At 38.7% G+C, this 20,549-nt stretch overlaps 1 protein-coding gene across 1 annotated transcript; it reads right to left on the reverse strand.

Annotated features, from left to right (window-relative positions):
- Positions 1–1,512: 1,512 nt before the first annotated feature.
- Positions 1,513–15,884, reverse strand: phf6 (PHD finger protein 6). The gene is made up of 11 exons (XM_080035029.1): positions 15,777–15,884; positions 12,792–12,961; positions 11,972–12,073; positions 11,259–11,392; positions 10,815–10,861; positions 6,340–6,494; positions 5,514–5,657; positions 4,414–4,518; positions 4,183–4,316; positions 3,255–3,390; positions 1,513–2,264 (listed from the first exon to the last, which is right to left on the reverse strand). Exons 2-10 carry the CDS (start codon positions 12,927–12,929, stop codon positions 3,255–3,257), a joined length of 1,095 nt encoding a protein of 364 aa, XP_079891155.1. The 5' UTR covers positions 12,930–12,961; positions 15,777–15,884; the 3' UTR covers positions 1,513–2,264.
- Between the last annotated feature and the right edge of the window lie 4,665 nt (positions 15,885–20,549).

The following is a 20,549-nucleotide window of genomic DNA, read 5'->3' on the forward strand; positions in this document are numbered from 1 at the left end:
CGAAATGCCTTCCACATTCCCAAAAGTGTTCTAGGAATTTAAATCTCAAACCTTAACTGATATATTCTACACGTGGCTTGGCAGTTTCAAATTAAGCTAAGGAAATCTCTTAAACCTACTGGTTTTATACAACATTTAAAAGAAATACATCAATTTGATATGGTAGAATGCACGTTTGCAAAGGTCTTATTGGATTTTAAACCCAAAACCATATTCTAGAGTTCTTAAAGAATAGGGAATAATGTTAAACATATTTTAATCGACAGCTCTTTAAAACGAAATTATACATTGATAAATTCTATTTGAAAGTCACGTTTCCAAATGTCTAGAATTTAAACCCACCCTTAAATATATTCTAAACGTGGCTAGGCATTGTTCTTTTGGAGTAAAGCAGTGGGAATATCGTGATAAAACCAGGATAAGCCTGCCCTTTTTATCCAACAACTGCTCTTTAAAGGTATAAATAACATATTGATACATTTAACTTCGAAATATAAAGGCCAGCACAGCAACAAGAGCTTTCTGCATGGCGGGAAAAAGTAACGTGGTTTGTAGTAGCAGACTTCAGACATGTGTAGCCTTTCTTTATGTCCATGTGTGTAGCCTACCTTCAAAGTAGAATGGATTAAATACTATTTGGAAGCCTCGGGAATCTTTTGATAGCGTACCTAATTCTTCTGAATGATTAAAGATAAATTGAAGGACTAGATTTTACAATGCAATGAATACCAAATGTGTTTACAAATATAAGGCATGTGGATTAGGATCACAGTGTAACAGTTACTACAGTGTGTTCTTAATTCACATGCATTATATTTGTACGTTTACATTTAATGCACAACTGTATCGGTACCTTTTATATACTATCTATGATCTGTACACAGTGTCCCTGCAGGGTCTTGAAAGCATTAAAAAAAGCATTTAGCAAACATTTATTTAGCAATTTAATTTTCTCAAAGTAAGGCCTTAAAAGTATTGTATTTCAATGAGCATATTGAACTTACTTTGCAAAGGTCTTACCTATTTTTGATTGCCCTTTTAAATACTTGGAGAGCTATTTTGAGTATATGGTACACTCACTTCACAAAGCTATTGTTACAGTATATCAATTAGTTTATATTTATTTATTTAAAGCCAGCATTGCCCTGATGTTTGCATTGCATTTATTTTTTAGTGGCATTAAAAAGGGAATTCAAAATATTTAAATTTACCTGGGATATTGAGGGGGCACCCTGATACTCAACACTTACTGGTAACCTCAGCAACAGGCCTTTGAATGTAGAGCTGTAGCTTTGCATACCTGCGTGATCTGACATGACATGGTGCTAGTGTGACATTCCTCACTTTTCAACCCAGAAATCTTCAACTTTAACCCTGCAACCAGACAATGATTGCTGCCGTGTGTGTGCTTACTACTCCATGGACACATTTCCAATTTTAAAAAAATTACTCAATTCACTTAGTAAATGTGTAAAATAAAATATTATCTATTTTCCAATCATTCATGGGTACATTTGTAGAGATACAAGTAAACGGTACATCAAACAAAGTCAAGCCAACTCATCTAAAGGGCTCTAGTTAGCCCCTTAGCAGCCAAATAATAATAAAAGATGCCACAAGGCATGCTGGCAAAACCTGTTAACTGTGACCGTCTGAAATCCAAATATTCCAAATGACTCCTGATGATAAAACAGTAGCAAAATATTACATATCGAGGAAGAAAGGCTAACATCAAAAGACTATGCTTTAAGACATGATTACAGGAACAAAGTAATCAAAAACAGCACAACTTGAGAGACTAGTAACAAACGGACCCATTCTTAAAAGTGAGTCCTTTGGAAACTAAGGAAGAGCAAGAATGTAAAGATTTCAGCAAGTGTGGGTCATGTATTTTGGGGGAAATGGGCAGTGAGTGACAATCAAAATATCATTCCATCATTCTTTATACACAGCAATAATAATACATGTAGTAGAAATTGAGTGACATTTCATGATGCTGCAGCAGTCCAGTCTTCAGAGTACCGCCAGTGTGTGACCACACCAACTCAAAATGGGGTTTTTCACGGAGGAGAAGACTTCTTGGTTGCACATTGGGACATCACATCGCGTCTTTTAACTGGAAGAAGCCGTGTGAAGATCTAGTGGGCAGCCATTTTAGACCACGACATTGTAAGAAGGCTAAGATTCAGTGTAAAAAAATATGTCTCCCTCGTCTTTGAGTTCTTCTGTGTTTTCAGCCCCGACGTCTCATCCAGCAGGCTGACCTGTAAAAGAAGGGTTGTTAATGAAACACTGCCACTTCATATGTGACACTCAATGTGGTACAACTGGTATGTTCATGGCCCCTTTTTTCCATTTTATGAATAAAAAAAAATACTATGTACAGGTCTTGTTTTTAAGAAAATGTAGCATCAATCTGGCAATTAACAACATATCTCGGAAGCGATTTAATATTGTTTTGTTTTACTCCTGTCTCTACATTCATCCTTTGATCATTGTGTGAGTGTGTTCCCTCTGTCTGCACTCTTGCTGTGATTGGAATCAGCCCGATGGGGGGTCGACACCATAGGTGTGTGGCGACACCCGGGGACTTCCTGAGGGGTTCAATATAAATCCACCTTATCATTTGCATCATCATGGCTACCCCCTGATTTGATTTAGCATTGAGTCGTCAAGAGACAGACAGCTATCAGTCCATTGTTAGTCTTCCCGCCACTTTGTAATGTCAACCACTAGGTATAAGGAAGACTTTGTTTTATAAAGATTTATAGTTTAAAAAGCATTAATCTGAGTAGGATGCTGTGGTATCCTCTCAATGTATGAATGTTGATCTTAATCATCTGTATTATCTTTTGAAACTATGTAAAGATTAGTTTTTATATTTGACCTGGGTGAGGTTTTCTTCAACAGGCAGACTTCCTGTTACAATATGAACAAATCCTTCTGTAATAACCTTCAGAATAGTGCTAAGGATCATTATGTAAAGTTTAGTTAATGTCTTGAGAGGTTGAGATTTTTGGTTTAGAGTATTGAAAAGACTTAGGTTGAGATAATGGCTGTTAAAGATGGTTGTACAGGAGAAATATACAGACGCAAAGAGACAAGCTTAAGCTAAATAAACACCTAAATGTATGTTTGAGACCAGGAAGCAAAATAGACACATCTCAAAATTGAGCAATGCTTGAAAAAATAAAAATAAATGGATTGCCTTTTCCCGCCTTAAATGTGACGTTATAACACCATTAATAACACACCTAGTTGCCGTTGACTTGCGTTGCCGGTGTTCCTCCGTGGTCGATCGCTGCTCTCTCTCTCTCTCTACTACGGTTCTCTCGTTCCTCGTCTTCCTCGTCCCTCTCCTCGTTACCGCTGTGGTTCTTACAGTATAGTCTAAAAGCAACACACACACACACACACACACACACACACACACACACACACACACACACACACACACACACACACACACACACACACACACACACACACACACACACACACACACACACACACACACACACACACAAATTACAGTAGCTGCAAACACATGCTTAGATTTTCTGCACAGATCTAAAGCAAACCAGTGTTTACTTTCAAAGTATGATGTGGTTCAGTGAAAGTGTAAATAAAGGCTTGGACTGGAGCTACAGTAAAACTGAATCTATATTGAACTAACTGCTTATTCCCTCTCTCTCGTGCTCAGTTCTGATTGGACCATAGAGAGGAAAATGGTGGGATGATTTAGGATTGTCAGTTGTGGTGAGGTAAAGGCCAGTTCTATAACTTATACAAACAAGAATATGCGCTTACAAACTAAAATTGATGAAATGAAAAATATTCTGACAAAAGCATTCTCTGAACGGCATTAAATAGCTTTGTGGTCCAGCGTAAGATGACCTGGTTTACTTCAGGTGTTCAAGTTAAGCCTCTATCATAGTTTCAAATGTATACATTTCAACTTATTAGAAATCAAGAAAGGCTTTAAAATGGCCTCCAAGGGATAATTCAAGCAACTTTCCCGGTGATCTTCATATGGAAAACTCATAGTGCAAATTATCTAAATTTAAATATAAAAGGGAAAATCTACATGCACAAATATATTATATAATAATGTAGAAAAATTATGTTGTGAAAGCAGTTTATTTTGAAATGAAAATGTGTTTCTGTATAAGCTGGGCTCACTTGTAGATGCCGCGCGCCATGTTTTCAATGTATTTTGCCTTGTCCTGCAGGCCGCAGTGATAGTGGTAGGTCTTCACACACGCCTTAATCTCACAGCCGATGGTAGCGCCCAGCTGAGTGCAGAGCGTGCATTTCTGGAATGACAACAAAAGAAAACCACTTTTTAAATTCAAAAACTGAAAATGTAGTTTTTAATTCATTCATAAACTAAACCTAGACTGATCTTCTCACCATTCTTTTCCCCCTCTTGATTTCCTGGATGACCGTTTTCACGTCAAAGTTTCCAAATTCAGCACGTGATGAAGTGGTCAGCTGCACCGTGCCCGACGAAAACAGCTGGAGGGGATCATAGATTATAAAAAGAAGGGTAAGTGGTAGTACTGTAAATGCACTACGGTTCTTTTTGTTAGCAAAAAACAAATGATCAACAATCTTTTTTCATGACAAAGAAGAAGAGGCCTTGACAAGCTAAAAATAGATCTCTGATCATGATAGCTATGACGAAATCTATGTTTCGTTTTTGTTGAGGAGATTGGTCTAAAATGTTAGTGGTCGGCTATCAGACATTCAAAATGCACAATTTTTTTTTCTCTCAATTATGTGTGTAGTCCGTCTGTTAAAATCATTTGGCTTGTTTGAGACAAGTTGTTCCCTCAAAGCAGATGAGAGAAGCAATTGCTGATGAAGTGGATGCAGTAAAAATCCCTTTTTGAAATTGTTTATAGAGAGAAAACAATAAATTGAAGGATCGTCCACTCTATTTCTAATTCAAAGTATTCAAGCGTTTCCAATTATTTCACAGTTATGTCACATGTATATCAACACAATTGAATGAGGCCAAACTGCTGCAGACTTTTTATTTCCCCCCTCAGCTCTTCTGTTAAAAACTTTATATCCAATTGTACCGTCAGTGGATGTGATATGTTTGTCTATCTAATCAGACTTAAAGACCTACTTCTACGGTGGAAATATGAAGGAGTATTGAACTCTGAGATCCTATGTAGTATAAATGTGCAAACATTTTAGAAATCGGTTCATCCTAGTCTGAGAAAAGGCAGAAAGAGTGTTTTATGGTCTCACTGTCTAACCCTACATTTTCCCATGTTTGACATCACACGTGGTAAAATGTAGGGTTAGGATTAACACGACAGCTGGGCCAAGGGAAGACTGAGGACAAACTGAGGGAAGAAAAACCTCATTCATTATATTATAAAAGGAATTTTATAATGAAAGAACGCTGGTTCTGTATGGGCGAAGTATTCCTTTAATCGAAAAATGCTGCCTAAAAATGAACAGTGAAATGCACATAACCAGCATTCAGACATTCTTACCATACACCTGTAGTGTGCAGCCACTTTTTTGGCGTTATCGCTATGGAGCATTCCCCTGGTCTCGTTCTCCTCTTCACCAGCGTGACAGAAGCCACAGCGCTGGCCCCCGTCTCCGGGACTGGCCCGCAGAGGAGACCTGTCCCGCTACAACACACACACACACACGCAGGGCAGTCAGACACACAACAGCCCATATACACACAGTACTACAGATTGAATTGATAAGATAAGATAAGATAGCCTTTATTGTCATTGTACAGTCACCTATAGTATCCTATACAATGAAATGTGGAGTTCAAACTGAAGGTGCATTAAGCATAGGGCTGCATCCAATACCCAGAGTTTCTGCTATTTATGGTAGAAAACAGATTTAGGATGACCTAATTCTTGCGGTCAGATTAAGTATGCTTAAAAATACCCAGATGTCTACTATATTCGTCCAAGGTTTTTAGTGTTGAAATCAGAATGCTATGTGGGTGATTCTGACCCACAATCCACTGCGCCCCGGAAATGACGTCACATCGACGGAGCTTCCGAATGAAAAAACAACCAGCAATGTGACGGATATAATAGCAAGAGGCTAGATCAAGGCGCAATGTTATGATGAAATAAATAAGTAAAAGCATGTCCCAATGGTAAGCCTACTGCATGCTAACTAGATTCCTTTTATGGTCAGATGTAGTATGTAGAATATTTAAAAAAAAGAGTATGTGATTTGGAACGCAGGGATAGATAAAAAAAATAAATAATAATAATAATGCTAAAAACGCTCTCTAAGACGTTACAAGAAAAACACAAGGACATGTGAGTGTACATGTTGCCTTACATGTGAGGAGCTCTCCTCGTCTGCAGCCTGCGAGGAGCGGCTGTCGTCTGACTGGTTACGAGATGAAACCTTGGTCCTGCCTTTCTCAAACCTCCCTCTGCCTCGACTCTGAGGGGGCGATGAGTCCGAATCATTGGCCACAGCCTCCTCTTCATCTATTGTGTTAAGAGTGTATCATTACAACAAGACTCACAAATAGACAATTGTCACCTTTAAAACATCATTTAAGAACAACTCAAATTCATAGTAATCGTTTGTATTCGTAAGAGTGAAAACATGTTAGCCTGTTGAGAGCAGCCTGATCTCACAAGCTTCACATATATTTCACACACACAGATCAGCGTGGCCTTCTTCCAATATCAGTGGGGACAGGGGCGCAACTACCCACTTTCTGGGGGGTATGCAGACACTTAGCAGGCGCCCCCCACCCCCGAATTACAGACTTCCATTTTAAATTACATATTAGAGCAGGTGATCGGCTCAACCATGTCATGTCTGCCTGCACTGATTTCCCCAAAAGTAAAGGACACAGTGAAGAACAGGTTGGTCAGCAAAAAATTAAAACCATACTGGGCATTTAGGTTTTTGTGGCCTCACTAGTGTCAGGCATGCAAACTCATAAGACATGAAAAAGGTGACATATCTGAAAACAAACCCCTGGTCTGGGGTTTCCTAGAATTTTTTGTGATTTGAACATGTAAAATAAGCAATTTGGTGTACTCTGGTGAAGAGAATTAAAGACAAAGAAAACTTTTATTTCAGTTCAAATGAATAGTAAAATGAGCCAAACAAATTAGTCAGCCAACCTTCTTGACTTTACCCATACAACGTGTGAAGGTATTTACTAAGAAAAACGTTAAAAAAACAGCTCAGAAAAACGGTTAAATTGGAAAAACCTTGTTGATAAAACTTTGTTTTCAAGTGAATGAGAGAAAAGGCATTAAATAAGACAAAAAAACTTAGAGCCACCAATCTATCGCACCAAATTCCCTCAGGGTTCAACATAACTTTTTTTTCCTACTGGCCCGCCGGGCCAGTGGATCCGAGTTTTACTGGCCCCTTGTATATTTTCACTGGCCCTGCACACACTTTTTTTTTCTTCATAATTTAGTGTCAATAATTATAATACCTGTATTAGAAAAATAAAGAAAGATAACCAGATTCAAAGGGAATATCTATACTGTAACAGTATAGATATTCCCTTTAGATTTGGTTATTTTTCTTTTAGTTAATTATATGAAATGTTGATATTGCTCATACACATAATATAAAACCAGGCAAACATATTGAATTAGAAGCCTACAACTGAAAGTATGTTGAAAGAGTCGGCCAGTATTTTAAAGTCAAGTAGTTTGATGGTTGTTTTTATTCTTGAATTTGGGTAGTTTAATGAATAGTTCACCTGCAGAAGTCATGTGTGGTAGGCTGTTTTTATTACTTTCTCTATATGCATTAGGGATGTGAATGTGTCGACCGAATGACCGGTTTTCCACTTGCGCTCAAGTTGACTTCAAAAATAGAATAGAAATCCGAAAATCAGTGGGTTATGCCGTTTTTTTGATGGGAGATTTCACCGTGTATGTGAGTTCACGTCTGGTCGTGAGCGCGCTGCAGGAGTGTCACTTCTCCATGAAGTGTCAGCTTCACATAAGAGTCCGGTGTGGGACCATTTTTTCAAACTATTGATAAAAAACAATGCAGTGCAAAATATGCAGCATAAGTTAAACGCTCGTCTAAGACTATGACGTTAAATCACCTTAGAAACACACAATGCCTTCGTCCGATCACAGCAGCGTTTCACCGTGTGATCTCGCCAGCGAGTGAGCCGCCACGCAGATGAACTGTGGTTTGTGGCTAAAATAATAACCGGGGATATTCTCCCCGTTAGCGATTTCAATGGGAAAGACTTCCGCGATCTGATTGAATGTCTCGAGCCTGAAAACACAGTGCCAAACTGCGCGACTATAGGAACTGTACAGTGAGCGGAGTCCCTCCGTTCGTTTCTGTCTACAACCGACACAATCACCGGAGACGCATTCACAGCGTTTAAATAACGCCTCTCATTTGTATTACCATTGGGGCTTGCATGCAAATACTGTAACATTACGTCGGCAGATAAAGGAAAAGCGCAGTTATCATTTTCTGCACCTCAACCTCTGCTGTGGGAAGAAAGAAAGGAGGCAAAGCAAGTCGATTGATTTGTCGACTCGCAGGCGGACGGTAGGCAGCTCTGCCAACGGAGCGAGAGTGCACCCGCTTGTTGCTCCGCCTGTCTGCCCACGCATCGGTTGTCCACTGGCCTTTCATTAAAAAATATATTTTATATTAGGTTTATTATATTGAGTCTTAAATAAACACTGCTTTCATTCCGACTCTCAACGCGCATTTCAATGAACCATGATGTAGTCTACAAAAAGATACTGAACTGTGATTGGCCAGTCACTGGCCCGGGCGGGACAGTGACTGGCCAATCAACTTGCCCTGCATATGATTTTACTGGCCCCGGGCCATCGGGCTATACGTTATGTCGAACCCTGTCCCTTACAATAAACTATCATATACTATTATCTCTCTCTCTCTCTCTCTCTCTCTCTCTCTCTCTCTCTCTCTCTCTCTCTCTCTCTCTCTCTCTCTCTCAGAGTCAGGCAGGCAGGTACAGTATCTGCATGTAAAAGATTCCAGCCCCCTTGTATGTCTGAAATGTTGCACCCGGATGCTGCTTTGCAGGTTGATCCAGTGGGTGCCCGGGATGCTTTTCATGACAGTAATGGAGTAGGCAGAAATGTGCCATTGCTTTATAGTTGCTTGTTTCCTCTAGTGTGAGATGTTACATTCCAGAGCCATTTTCCACACAGATTTTTAAAATCACTCTTTCCTGACAAAAAAAATAAAAGCTTCTTTAAAGGTATTGTTCTTCATGCTTCCTGTAATACTGTATGTGTAACTTACACACTATTCAAACCGATCCTGAATTGTAATGCTTTGGGGGATTCTGAATTGTGGTGCCCCCCACCCCCCACCCTTCCTTAGCATTGTACATTATACTTAGCATTGTACAACATACTTCAAACACTATACATGTACATAAGCCCTGCTGCTCACCCGCAGAAAACATTTCCTCAGAAACATTTTTTTGTCGTTACACTCATAGCTCCAAAGAAAAACCTACTGTTCTAGTTGGGCATACACTACCTGGGAATCTTATCTACTGTCTGATCAGGACCTTAAAACATCTCTTTAGACTGAGATGCATCCAAGCGAATCCATCATCTTGTTCAGTGAATTGGAAACAGAAACTAAGACAAACTTAACCTCAGTCTTTTCATGTTAAGTTATTTATACATTTTAATCAAATGAAATTGTGAGTCTGGCACATTGCCTCTGTAAGGAGACCTTACTCTCTCCCTCTCTCTCACACACTCACTCTCTCACACTCACTCACTCACACTCACACACACACACACACAACTCAGTCGTGCGCTGGAATGGTGCAAAATATGATAATAGTGGGAAACAGGTGAGTGTGTTGTTTTGGCGCTGACCTGCTATAGGCTAATTAAATCACTACACTACCATTCAAAAACTGTGAAAACAGATATAGTCAAAAACTTGAGGTGACACGTAGATCTGCAGTGACAATCCGCGAGTGGCGGCCGATAATCAGTGTGCATTAATCAATACAATCGGCCATATAAAACAAAAGCTTTTTATCATCCCCGCAATCTTTCTCCTTCTCAATCTTCCCGTTTTCTGTTTTGTGCCCCCGAGAGCTTTCTTTTCTGCCTCTCCATCTGTAGGTCCCTGTCACCAAATGACAACACGATTCAAATGAAAGCTCTCGCGCTCCAGCGCGTGCTCGAGGGGGCGCACACTGGAGCGCCTAGTGTGGGGAGGAGGAGGCAAAGGAGCGGGGGGCGCCTTATCAGTGACGTGCCTCTGTTATTGATCATATCATTTACACAAACGCTGTTAAATACAGAAAAATGCCGACTCCAAATAATTTCCCCCCAATCGCTTTGGCGCCCCTCTAGTGCGGCGCCCCTATGCGTCGCATATAGCGCATACCCACTTTTTGCGCCACTGAGTGGGGAGGTGTCCGGTCAAAAAATAACCAATAAGAGTCCACGTTCTGACCTAATGTTGGTCCCTTATAGTGGAAGGCAGCTTCTGATTGGTTCGTGTAGTCATCAATCTAGCCTTGTGAGACCAGCCATATCTCACGAGCTTATTCGTCAATCCATGTTGACGTCAACGATTACATGAACCAATCAGGGGCTGCCTTCCACTAACTTACGGACAGGGCTCTTCCCAACGAAGATTCGAGAAAGGCCAGACTGATGTGCGGGTTAAAAAGACAAACGAATGTGACGCTTGCCCGTGATCAGGCTGGTCTCACCAGGCTAAAGAAAAGATGTATAGCCAATTATCCATGTAGCGTAGCAACATGCTATAACAGATGTGAAATCCTACTTTACCTTCAAGGTCGTCCTCAGAGGCATCCCGGTGTTTGCGACAGTAAAGACTTTGTTCCAGAGCAAAAGGAAATATATTTTATTTCAACGTAAGTGACAAACATCTTGATTTATTGTATTTTGAATGTGCAGAAGATCCCTAACTAAAAGATACCCTGTGTTCCAATACCCATACTTCCCTACTATTTAGTATGCCAGAAAAAGATTTAGGATGTCCCAATACATGCACGTCAATTGTAGTATGCTGAAAATACATAAATGCCCCACTAACTCCAATAGCATTTTGGAGAATTCATCTTTATTCTTGACATTTCTCAACAAAATGAAAACAAAATCTTCCTTATCTGATTTTTTTTCTCTCTCCTGTGTCCCTAAAACTATTCTATACTTTAGTATGTAGTGTAGAAAAAAGAAAAAGTATGTGATTTGGAACGCATGGATACTTACAGGTAAATCCCTTGTGATGTATTCTCTTTGAGCTGGGCTTTGTCCTTCAGGGCGCAGTAGTAGTGATACGTCCTCCGGCACGTCTTCACTTCACAGCCGATAGTGGCGCCCGGTCGGTGACACGACGAACACATCTGAAAGGAAAAGACACAGAATCAGAATCGTTTATTGCCAAGTAAGTTCCCACATACGAGGAATTTGCAGTAGTTACACCACACACACACACAATGAGCATAGAATTTACATAGAACTAGAGAATATAACAAAGGCATCTTAAAAAATACAATAAAATAATCTGAGATGTGCAATTGTCTGTTTATTTATTTATAAACTACAGGCCTCCATCTTTCATAATCTTGATTAGTAAATGTGAAATGTGATTTCATGATGTGGATCTGAATAATAATTTCTGACAATCACAGACTCAACTGTCTGTCGTCCCTGAGAGGAATATAAGAATTTGCAGGAGAAAAACCAAATGACATTCAGCAGGGAAGAGAATACATCTTAAAAGCAATCAAACAATAGGATTTTTCTTAAAGTAGCAAAATCAGCAAACAAAGCTTTACATTAATATAGGCAGTAAAATGTTATGTAGCCATTTAAATGTATGTAACGATAAATGTTCCATATCACATAAGCTTACGGTCTTATAACACCCCTTCCTTTTCATCGATGCTGCTCTGAGAAGGGTAAGATGTGAGCGAACTTACCAATTTATTCCCTCTCTTGATCTCCTTCTTCACATCTTCAACGGAGAATCCCCCGATGTTTTCACGTTCTGAGTGAGACGTGACCAACGCAGAGGAGAAAAGCTGCCAAGGACGTTTAAAAAATAATACATTAATAAGTTTGGATTGTCTTTTGATAACATGATGATGATGAGTACAATATCTGAAATGTCGCCTTCTCCTGATAACTAATAATCAATTCAATGATCATTCTCCGCACTACAATCTGGGTTAACGTGTTCTACTGGCATCACAACTGATTTCACAGAGATCTCGTAAAATCCTGCATCCCAAGGCTGTATCCAAAACCTGTTCAGTAAAAACTCTGGACACTATATATGTTGTCGAAAATGAAATAAAGATTTTTAGCTCTGGCCTTATCCAAAGTCTAGATTTTTGTTTTTTAAAAGATACAAGATACAGATAATTGGTGAGAAATGGCCAAATTTGCATATTTATTTAAACATTTCTGAAACATTGTAATACAAGAAAGTATTGTTTTAATGTAAAATATCAACTGGCAGAATTTCATGATGATATCTATGAGTTCAAAATGTCACCCTTTTCACCTGCGGTGCCTCATCTAGTTGTTTTTAACAATAGATTTCCTTCATTTCGCTTTATGAAATGCAGGATTTTTTTATATAAACAACATAAAACAATAACATAGCAAATCCCACAAGTAATGTTGAATAAACTGTTTACTTTTCTGAACATGTAGGTTGCAGCTTGTGAGTAAGGCTGACTTTGCCCTGGGGGACCACAGACTGAAGAGGTTGAGAACAGTGCTCTCCTCACTCACCATGCACTTATGGTGGGCTGCCACCTTCTGGCTGTCCGACACCAACAGCTGGCCACACTCCTTGTCCCGGCTGGTTCTGCAGAAGGCACATTTAGGGCTCGGCTGCTTGGCTGCAGTCCCTTTCCTCTGTCCCGACATGATTAAACCACTTCACCGTTTTCTCCAAGTTTCTGATAAAAACAAACAAAAATACCACACAAATATGTTTAGGTGAAAATGACAAGATAACATTGCATAAGCTGGTGGATCTGTTTAAATAGATATGCATACATAGAGATGCACCGATAAACTATGTTACAGTTCCAATCTGATTCCGATATCTGGGTTGTGGATATCAGCTGATACCCATACTGTCTGACATCATAGTTATTTTATTGATTTTGTAGGGTTATAAAAGCTAAAGCAACACAGCAATTCTAATTGAAAAGAGCAGAGATGTTGAAAGGTATTCCAGCCCATTTATTTGAACTGCTGAGTGGATTTCAGCCATATAATCATAACCATTATTACTCAAGCATTATCCAATTCACTCAATCATCGGGTAACACTGCCCAGTTGCCATGCCCACTTCAATATGCTAATAACAGCTTTCATACACAATTACATATTAACGCATTCTTCAAAACATTGCTCACACTGATTCAAAACTAAATGCATTACACCACTATACATTATGTAGGTGAGGAAAATGAACACACAACATTAATATTACAAATGATATATCACATATTAACAATAATATGATTTAAAAAAAAAGAGTTTGTAGTTGTTCAGTTAGATATGTATTCATAGCTGGTAAATCTGCTCCTCTGTTCATAGTAGTGACCGTCTCAAAAACCTCTATGTATTACAGATTCAGTTATTGAAGAGTCAACCGTTGCTTTCACCAACTTAATGTGAGCATTCGGAAATAAATAATGAATAAAAACTGGTCTGGAACGGAGCCATTACTAAAACTCCTGCCCAGAAAGAACTGGAAAGAAAACTTTGACTCACTCAACTCAACCACTGCTGCTAGTAACTCCCAAAACAGAGCAAAGGAAAGTCACATAGGAAAAGACAGTGTGTCCTAGAAAGAGCAGTGTCTGATGGATGACACATGGAGGGGCCAAACACTCCTTTGACAATTCTTTCATCTTCTAAACCTGGTTACATTTACTTGACAGAGGAGAATGTTTTACTATGTCCTGTTGTATGTATGAACGCTACAATCCTAAGAATAAGTGGTTACTAAAAAATTGCTGACGAATGCCCGTTTTTGTGAAAAAAGGTATTTGATGATTTTGTATTTGTTTTATTGACATAGCAGACAGAATTGGTCATGATGACACAGGCTGCAATTAATGGGGCATTTAGCAGTCATCTCTGATCTAAAGTTAGGTAAAGATAGACAAGCAGTAGGACTTATTATATGGGTAAATGCAAATTAATGAGGGGGCTATAACATCATTACATTTAGAAATATATTTTTCTGACAGAATCAGTTGATGCAACCCAGTCTACCTAACACATAGGAGCACATGCACTTTTGATTTCATTACACACACACTGTGCAAATGATGCAACATGTTTCCAATTTGTTTACCACGTCTTTCCCAATCTCTAAGAAAAGATCATTTATTCAGTGGAAATGTGCAGTTTTAGGACTGTATTGCTTGTTGTTTTAGTTTAGTTTAGGTATGTTTATATCGGTCATTTTCCAACATATAGACAATAGCCTTATATATATATATTATATATAGACTTATTAAAGATAAACAATGATAAACATTAAGTTAATACCTGTCTAGTAGCATTGAAACAAAAATACAAACAAGAAACAAAAACAGGGACGAAAAGGTGTAGGCCTTAGCTTACTACACCAACCTAGATATTACATTGTCGGCTCCCTTTAAATTTACATAGAGACAGAGCAATGAAAAAAGGTCAAATACCAAGAATATACCTTAAATAGTCTTGTATATAGCTACTAAATAGGTTGTAATAAGCAGTGCTGCAGACACACATTACCAGGAGCTTGGGGTTATTTTATAGAAGTATTTTTAGTGTATCAGCTGCAATTTAATTAAACATTTGCATTTTGCATTAATCAACATTTTCTTAAAATAATACTAATGCCAGGATAGAGGCAAAACCTCATCACTAAGTAGATGAGATCAAACCTTCAAATGTGTGCTGTCATTTGCAGATACAGTCTTGCACGATGCAGTCAATAATACCCTGCAGATGCGTTTATTACAATCATATATTAAAAGGATCACAAAGATCAACAAACGAGTGGATGTTTTTGTTTCTTAAAATCACAATAGCGAATGTTCTGCGACGCCTTGATAGAGCCATTACAGCCATGATAGCAGGGCCAGGCTTTCACTGCGGCGGCGGCTACAGCACAGCAGCGTGCAACACACACACACACTCACTATCCTCTGCGTTTCAAAATAACACCAAATATCTTTTATTTTCTCACAGCGAAACGCTTTCACACATCACAATCCAGCGATACATGGCGATACTTTGGTCGACGAGAAAGAAAAAATGTAAAAAGAAATAAAAAATAAAAAAGTGCCAAAAATTCTTCTCAAACTTTTGAATTAAAGGGGGTGTGTGTGTCGTGTTCTCTCCACCAAAAGCTGGTATAAACTAAACAGAAAACTAATTTCCAATGTAGACATCTCTACGCCCCGAAATCTCTCCCAAGGCCTATTTTCATAAAGGGAAATAAAAGGACGATTGTAGGAGAAATATGGCACTTGGACGTGATTTTTGGGCTTGAAACAAGAACCAGACGTGCGATTATTTCCCCTTTAAATGTGGGGATATTATCATGACAGGCGCGGGTCTTTGCAAAGGGTTTCGAAGTAAAGAGCGCCATACGTGATGTCTCTCCCCCTACGAAAAAGAGCTCGGCCTAGAGCCACAATAATAATAGGCCAAAAAAGACCAACGTTAACCGCCAAGTCGCCATAGATACGGTTCCCATCTTACCTGCTATGGGACGCTTATATCGGCCAAATGGGGGGGAAAACACCTAAAAGTGTTTCAGAGCAGCGCCTGTGTTTCTTTCCGTCCTTCAAGAAAGTGATCGTGGGCTTTTCGAGCTAGCACCAAAGCTCAGCTGGCTACAGCGAGGTTCCGCTGTGGCTTTTCAAAGTAAGAGTCCGCCCTACAAACCCAGCTCGAAATGTTTCAAACGTGAAAAGATGCAGGAGGTCACATTGTGTACGAAACATAAAGGGCTTTACGAAAAAATATATATCGTGAAATGTTGGTAACACTTTATATTAAGGGTACATGAATCATCATGAACCGTCACACCAATACACACATGTGTTTAGTTGAATAGCTTACTGTTGAAATCATGATTAACTAAGTAGACCTATTCATTTTCATGACTTCATCATGTTTATGGCCCTTAACAATAGGCCTACCCTTACACTCAATTGTTTAATACTCAACCGATCTCTACAAAGTTTCACACAATAGTTTGATTTAGTATTCACTGGGTTTATTACAGGAGCAGGCAACAACAAAGATAACAGTTTTTTTTCACAATTTGCACGTTTTCTACTAGTTTCTGGTATAGGCTATATTTACCTATTTACACTAACTGACTGCACCAGGAAGAGGGACATAGTTTCAAAAAGTGCACTCATAATTTTGTTTTATTTCTACACATGACAATAAATCCTTTAAAATCTATTGAACTATAAATAACACTTCAAAATCAACAAACATTCTTCACACAAAACTGAAAAAGGCGGTTCTCTATATGAATAACCAACCTATCCTCCAGACTACAAAGTTGGCCTATGATTAGTTGCAACATGCAGGCTGAATTCATTCTGCTCTCATCATCGCAAACTTATTTTGTTAATTTTACTGGAGAAAAAAATACAGCATAAATACTGAACATGTTTATTGAGAAAATGCAAAAATACATCAACTGAAATCAATACAAATACATAAATAAGTAGATAAACTTTGAACACAAATCGGTTCCTATAATTTCCATTTTCCCATTTTCCTTTTGTTATTAACTTATTTGTGCCTTTTATCCTTCTCTGCATTAAGAACTTGTTAGGTCTATTTTTTTTCATTGACAAGCTAAATCATTGACCTTGGTGGTAACGGCCATAATCAAACCAAACATGTTGAAGCTGCTCGAAGAAAACTGGTGCAGTGTGACACCTGGGTCTGATCTATACAGTATGTTCAGTATGTGACATTCAGCTCATGGAACATTTGCATATTGTATCTGCTGATCCTGTCAATCTGAAGACATGTGTCAACATGAAGACGTTATTGTCCCCAAAGGGAAATTCTTTATCACAAAATGTATACGTTATGGAAAGAGATGATTTAAACCTGTTTGTAGACTCAGGGTTTGTAGACACAGAGTAATTAACCTGTCCTCTTTATAAGAATGAAGTAGAACTACAGAAGGTACCAACTTGTTTTTTTTTCAATGGGGTCCAGATACTTTACAATAGAACGACACCCAGACACAATTAGCAGAACGACTCAAGTAAAATAATCCATATGCCAAAACTGTACAACAATATAACAAAACCCAATGTTGTCACCATATGGCACACACATGGTTTATAGGATGTGTCTGATGATGTTTGAAACAGTTACACACCACTGTGCTCAATCTAAAATATTTTATAAAGTTTAGCGTAGTTAAGTTCTTGGGCCTCCAAAGACCATGGGCCCCCACCAAGTGGCTGGGCCCTAAAAGACTTTCCCACTTTCTTTTGTACAAATGTTATGCTTTTTATTAGTCAGGTTGGAGAGACAGAGATGAAATGGGGCAGAGAGGAGAATGACATGCAGAGAACGACCACAGGCCGGATTTGAAACCCTGGTCTGCTGCTTCTGAGGACTGAGCCTCTATGGGGGGGACGCTCTAACCACTACACCACGAGCGCCCCCCGGCTTTTCCACTTCCTACCCCATATGGGTGGCCCTGGCCCTTATTAAAGTGTGTACTGCCTGGTACTTCTTCAAGCCATTCATGATAGCTCATTCATAATATTTCCCAAGTGAAATTAGGACTGCAAACATGATAAAGTCATGAAAAATGTATAGTTAATCATGGTTTCAACACTTGGTATTCAACAGACCTCACGCGTATGTGAAATTGGCCTGTCAATTTAACTTCTGACTTACCCATGAAGAAAACATGATCATCAGTTATAACTCATAAATATCATGACTGAACCTTTTGGAATGCCTTATCTGATGTATTCATGCCTATTGTTCCTGCATTAAGTCATGCGTGAGAAAGTTCTACCTGCATGAAGCCAGGCATGAATTCATGATGATTCAAAGTAGCCCTATCAATATCCAAAAGGCAGATAATAGCATTAAACTGTAACATTATGTTAATATCTGTAGATAGATTAAGATAAAATGTATTGATTATTATTTATTAACAGTTTTTACTCTCACACACACACAGGCCCAAACAGGACTTATTCATTTGCATATACCACATACACTTAGATGTGCATGTATAGGTTTCACACATGCACAAGCCTGTATAGGCCTAATGTCTGGATAGATCTGAACTGCCTGCCTCATAGATATGGCACTACGAGCCGTTGGGGTTTGGTGCCTTGCTCAAGGGTCACAGTGACCTCAAACCAAGACTGGTCCCTTTCTGGACCTGAGCCAGCAACCTCTGGTTCCCAATCCAAGTCCCCAAAGAATGAGCTAGAGATAGATAGATAGATAGATAGATAGATAGATAGATAGATAGATAGATAGACAGACAGACAGACAGACAGACAGACAGACAGACAGACAGACAGACAGACAGACAGACAGACAGACAGACAGACAGACAGACAGACAGACAGACAGACAGACAGACAGACAGACAAAAAGATGCATAATGTAACGTTATGATCACAGAGGTCCTGATGCCTTTTCTTTTATTGTTCCACAGCATGTTCAAAAAATGCCTGAAGGGGATTTTAACCCACAATGTATTATTTATCAACTGTTGTAGGGAGATGTAGTCTACCATTTAGCATAGTATGTAGGACCACAGTAGACTCTAAAACAGAACAAGTATGCATGGGCCTGCAAATGATTTTGAGCAATATATCTTTGGTGATGGTGTTTCTTCACTAAATGAGTTCCGTTGCATTATAGCAAGGCAAGGCAAGGCAAGGCAAGTTTATTTATATAGCACAATTCAGACACAAAGCCACTCAAAGTGCTTTACAGGGGCAAGATTAGAATACATAAAACACATTATAAAACATTTAAAAGCGAATAAAAGAAGCAAATAAAATGAAAATTGCAGGTTAAAATGGAAACAAAAAAGTCTTCAGACTCGATTTAAAAGAACTGAGAGTTGCAGCAGACCTCAAGTTCTCTGGGAGTTTGTTCCAGATTTTTGGTGCATAATAACTAAAAGCTGCTTCTCCTTGTTTAGTCCTAACTCTAGGGACTGTAAGTAGACCTGTCCCAGATGACCTAAGGGCTCTGGACGGTTCATAACGTATCAGCAGATCAGTAATGTATTTTGGCCCTAAACCATTTAGTGCTTTATAAACCAACATCAGTATTTTGAAATCAATTCTTTGAGTGACTGGAAGCCAGTGTAAAGACCTCAGAACTGGGGTAATGTGATCTACTTTTTTGGTCCTAGTGAGGACTCGAGCAGCAGCGTTCTGAATTAGCTGAAGCTGTCTGATAGATTTTTTTGGAATAGCAAGTGATCCATCTATCTATCTATCTATCTATCTATCTATCTATCTCTATCTATCTATCTATCTATCTATCTATCTATCTATCTATCTATCTATCTATCTATCTATCTATCTATCTATCTATCTATCTATCTATCTATCTATCCATCCATCCATCTACTGTATCTAGGATACATACTAATAACCCTATAATGCTAGGCTAATAGGTAGGCCTATTGTAGCCTATATTAAAGCCTACCTTGTAAAGCTATTTCAAATGTATTATCTATCTATCTATCTATCTATCTATCTATCTATCTATCTATCTATCTATCTATCTATCTATCTATCTATCTATCTATCTATCTATCTATCTATCTATCTATCTATCTATCTATCTATCTATCTATCCATCCATCCATCCATCCATCCATCCATCCATCCATCTACTGTATCTAGGATACATACTAATAACCCTATAATGCTAGGCTAATAGGTAGGCCTATTATATATTAAAGCCTACCTTATAAAGCTATTTCAAATGTATTATCTATCTATCTATCTATCTATCTATCTATCTATCTATCTATCTATCTATCTATCTGTCTGTCTGTCTGTCTGTCTGTCTGTCTGTCTGTCTGTCTGTCTGTCTGTCTGCCTGCCTGCCTGCCTGCCTATCTATCTATCTATCTATCTATCTATCTATCTATCTATCTATCTATCTATCTATCTATCTATCTATCTATCTATCTATCTATCTATCTATCTATCTATCCAGCACAATGTAAAACAAACCAATCAAACAAACTACCCATAACCCCTTATGCTAAGGAGTATACTTCTAAGATTGTTTACTAAAGTAACATTCCTTAAACACGATGGAAATATCTGTCTATCTCGAAGCTTACATATTTCTGAACTAAACTTCCTCTCTCCGTCGTTTATCGAGAATTTAGATGCACTTGATTAGAGCTAGGGGCAGTCCGGCAGAGGCGGGGTTTCCTGTGCCGCCTGTCATCTCTCCGCCCACACGAGAACTGCGAACCCCACAGAG

This window comes from Ammodytes marinus (genome assembly GCF_949987685.1).
Source record: "Ammodytes marinus genome assembly, chromosome: 10".
Taxonomy (NCBI): domain Eukaryota; kingdom Metazoa; phylum Chordata; class Actinopteri; order Uranoscopiformes; family Ammodytidae; genus Ammodytes; species Ammodytes marinus.

Bases quoted from the DNA above. Each gene is read 5' to 3' on its own strand.
- phf6 (XM_080035029.1), bottom strand. From the start codon at position 12,929: ATGTCGGGACAGAGGAAAGGGACTGCAGCCAAGCAGCCGAGCCCTAAA. The intron at 5,658-6,339 runs GTAAGGCAACAT...TGTGTGTTGTAG, and splicing joins ACGAGGAGAGCTCCTCACAT to CGGGACAGGTCTCCTCTGCG. The intron at 4,317-4,413 runs GTGAGAAGATCA...TTGTCATTCCAG, and splicing joins TCAAGAGGGGGAAAAGAATG to AAATGCACGCTCTGCACTCA.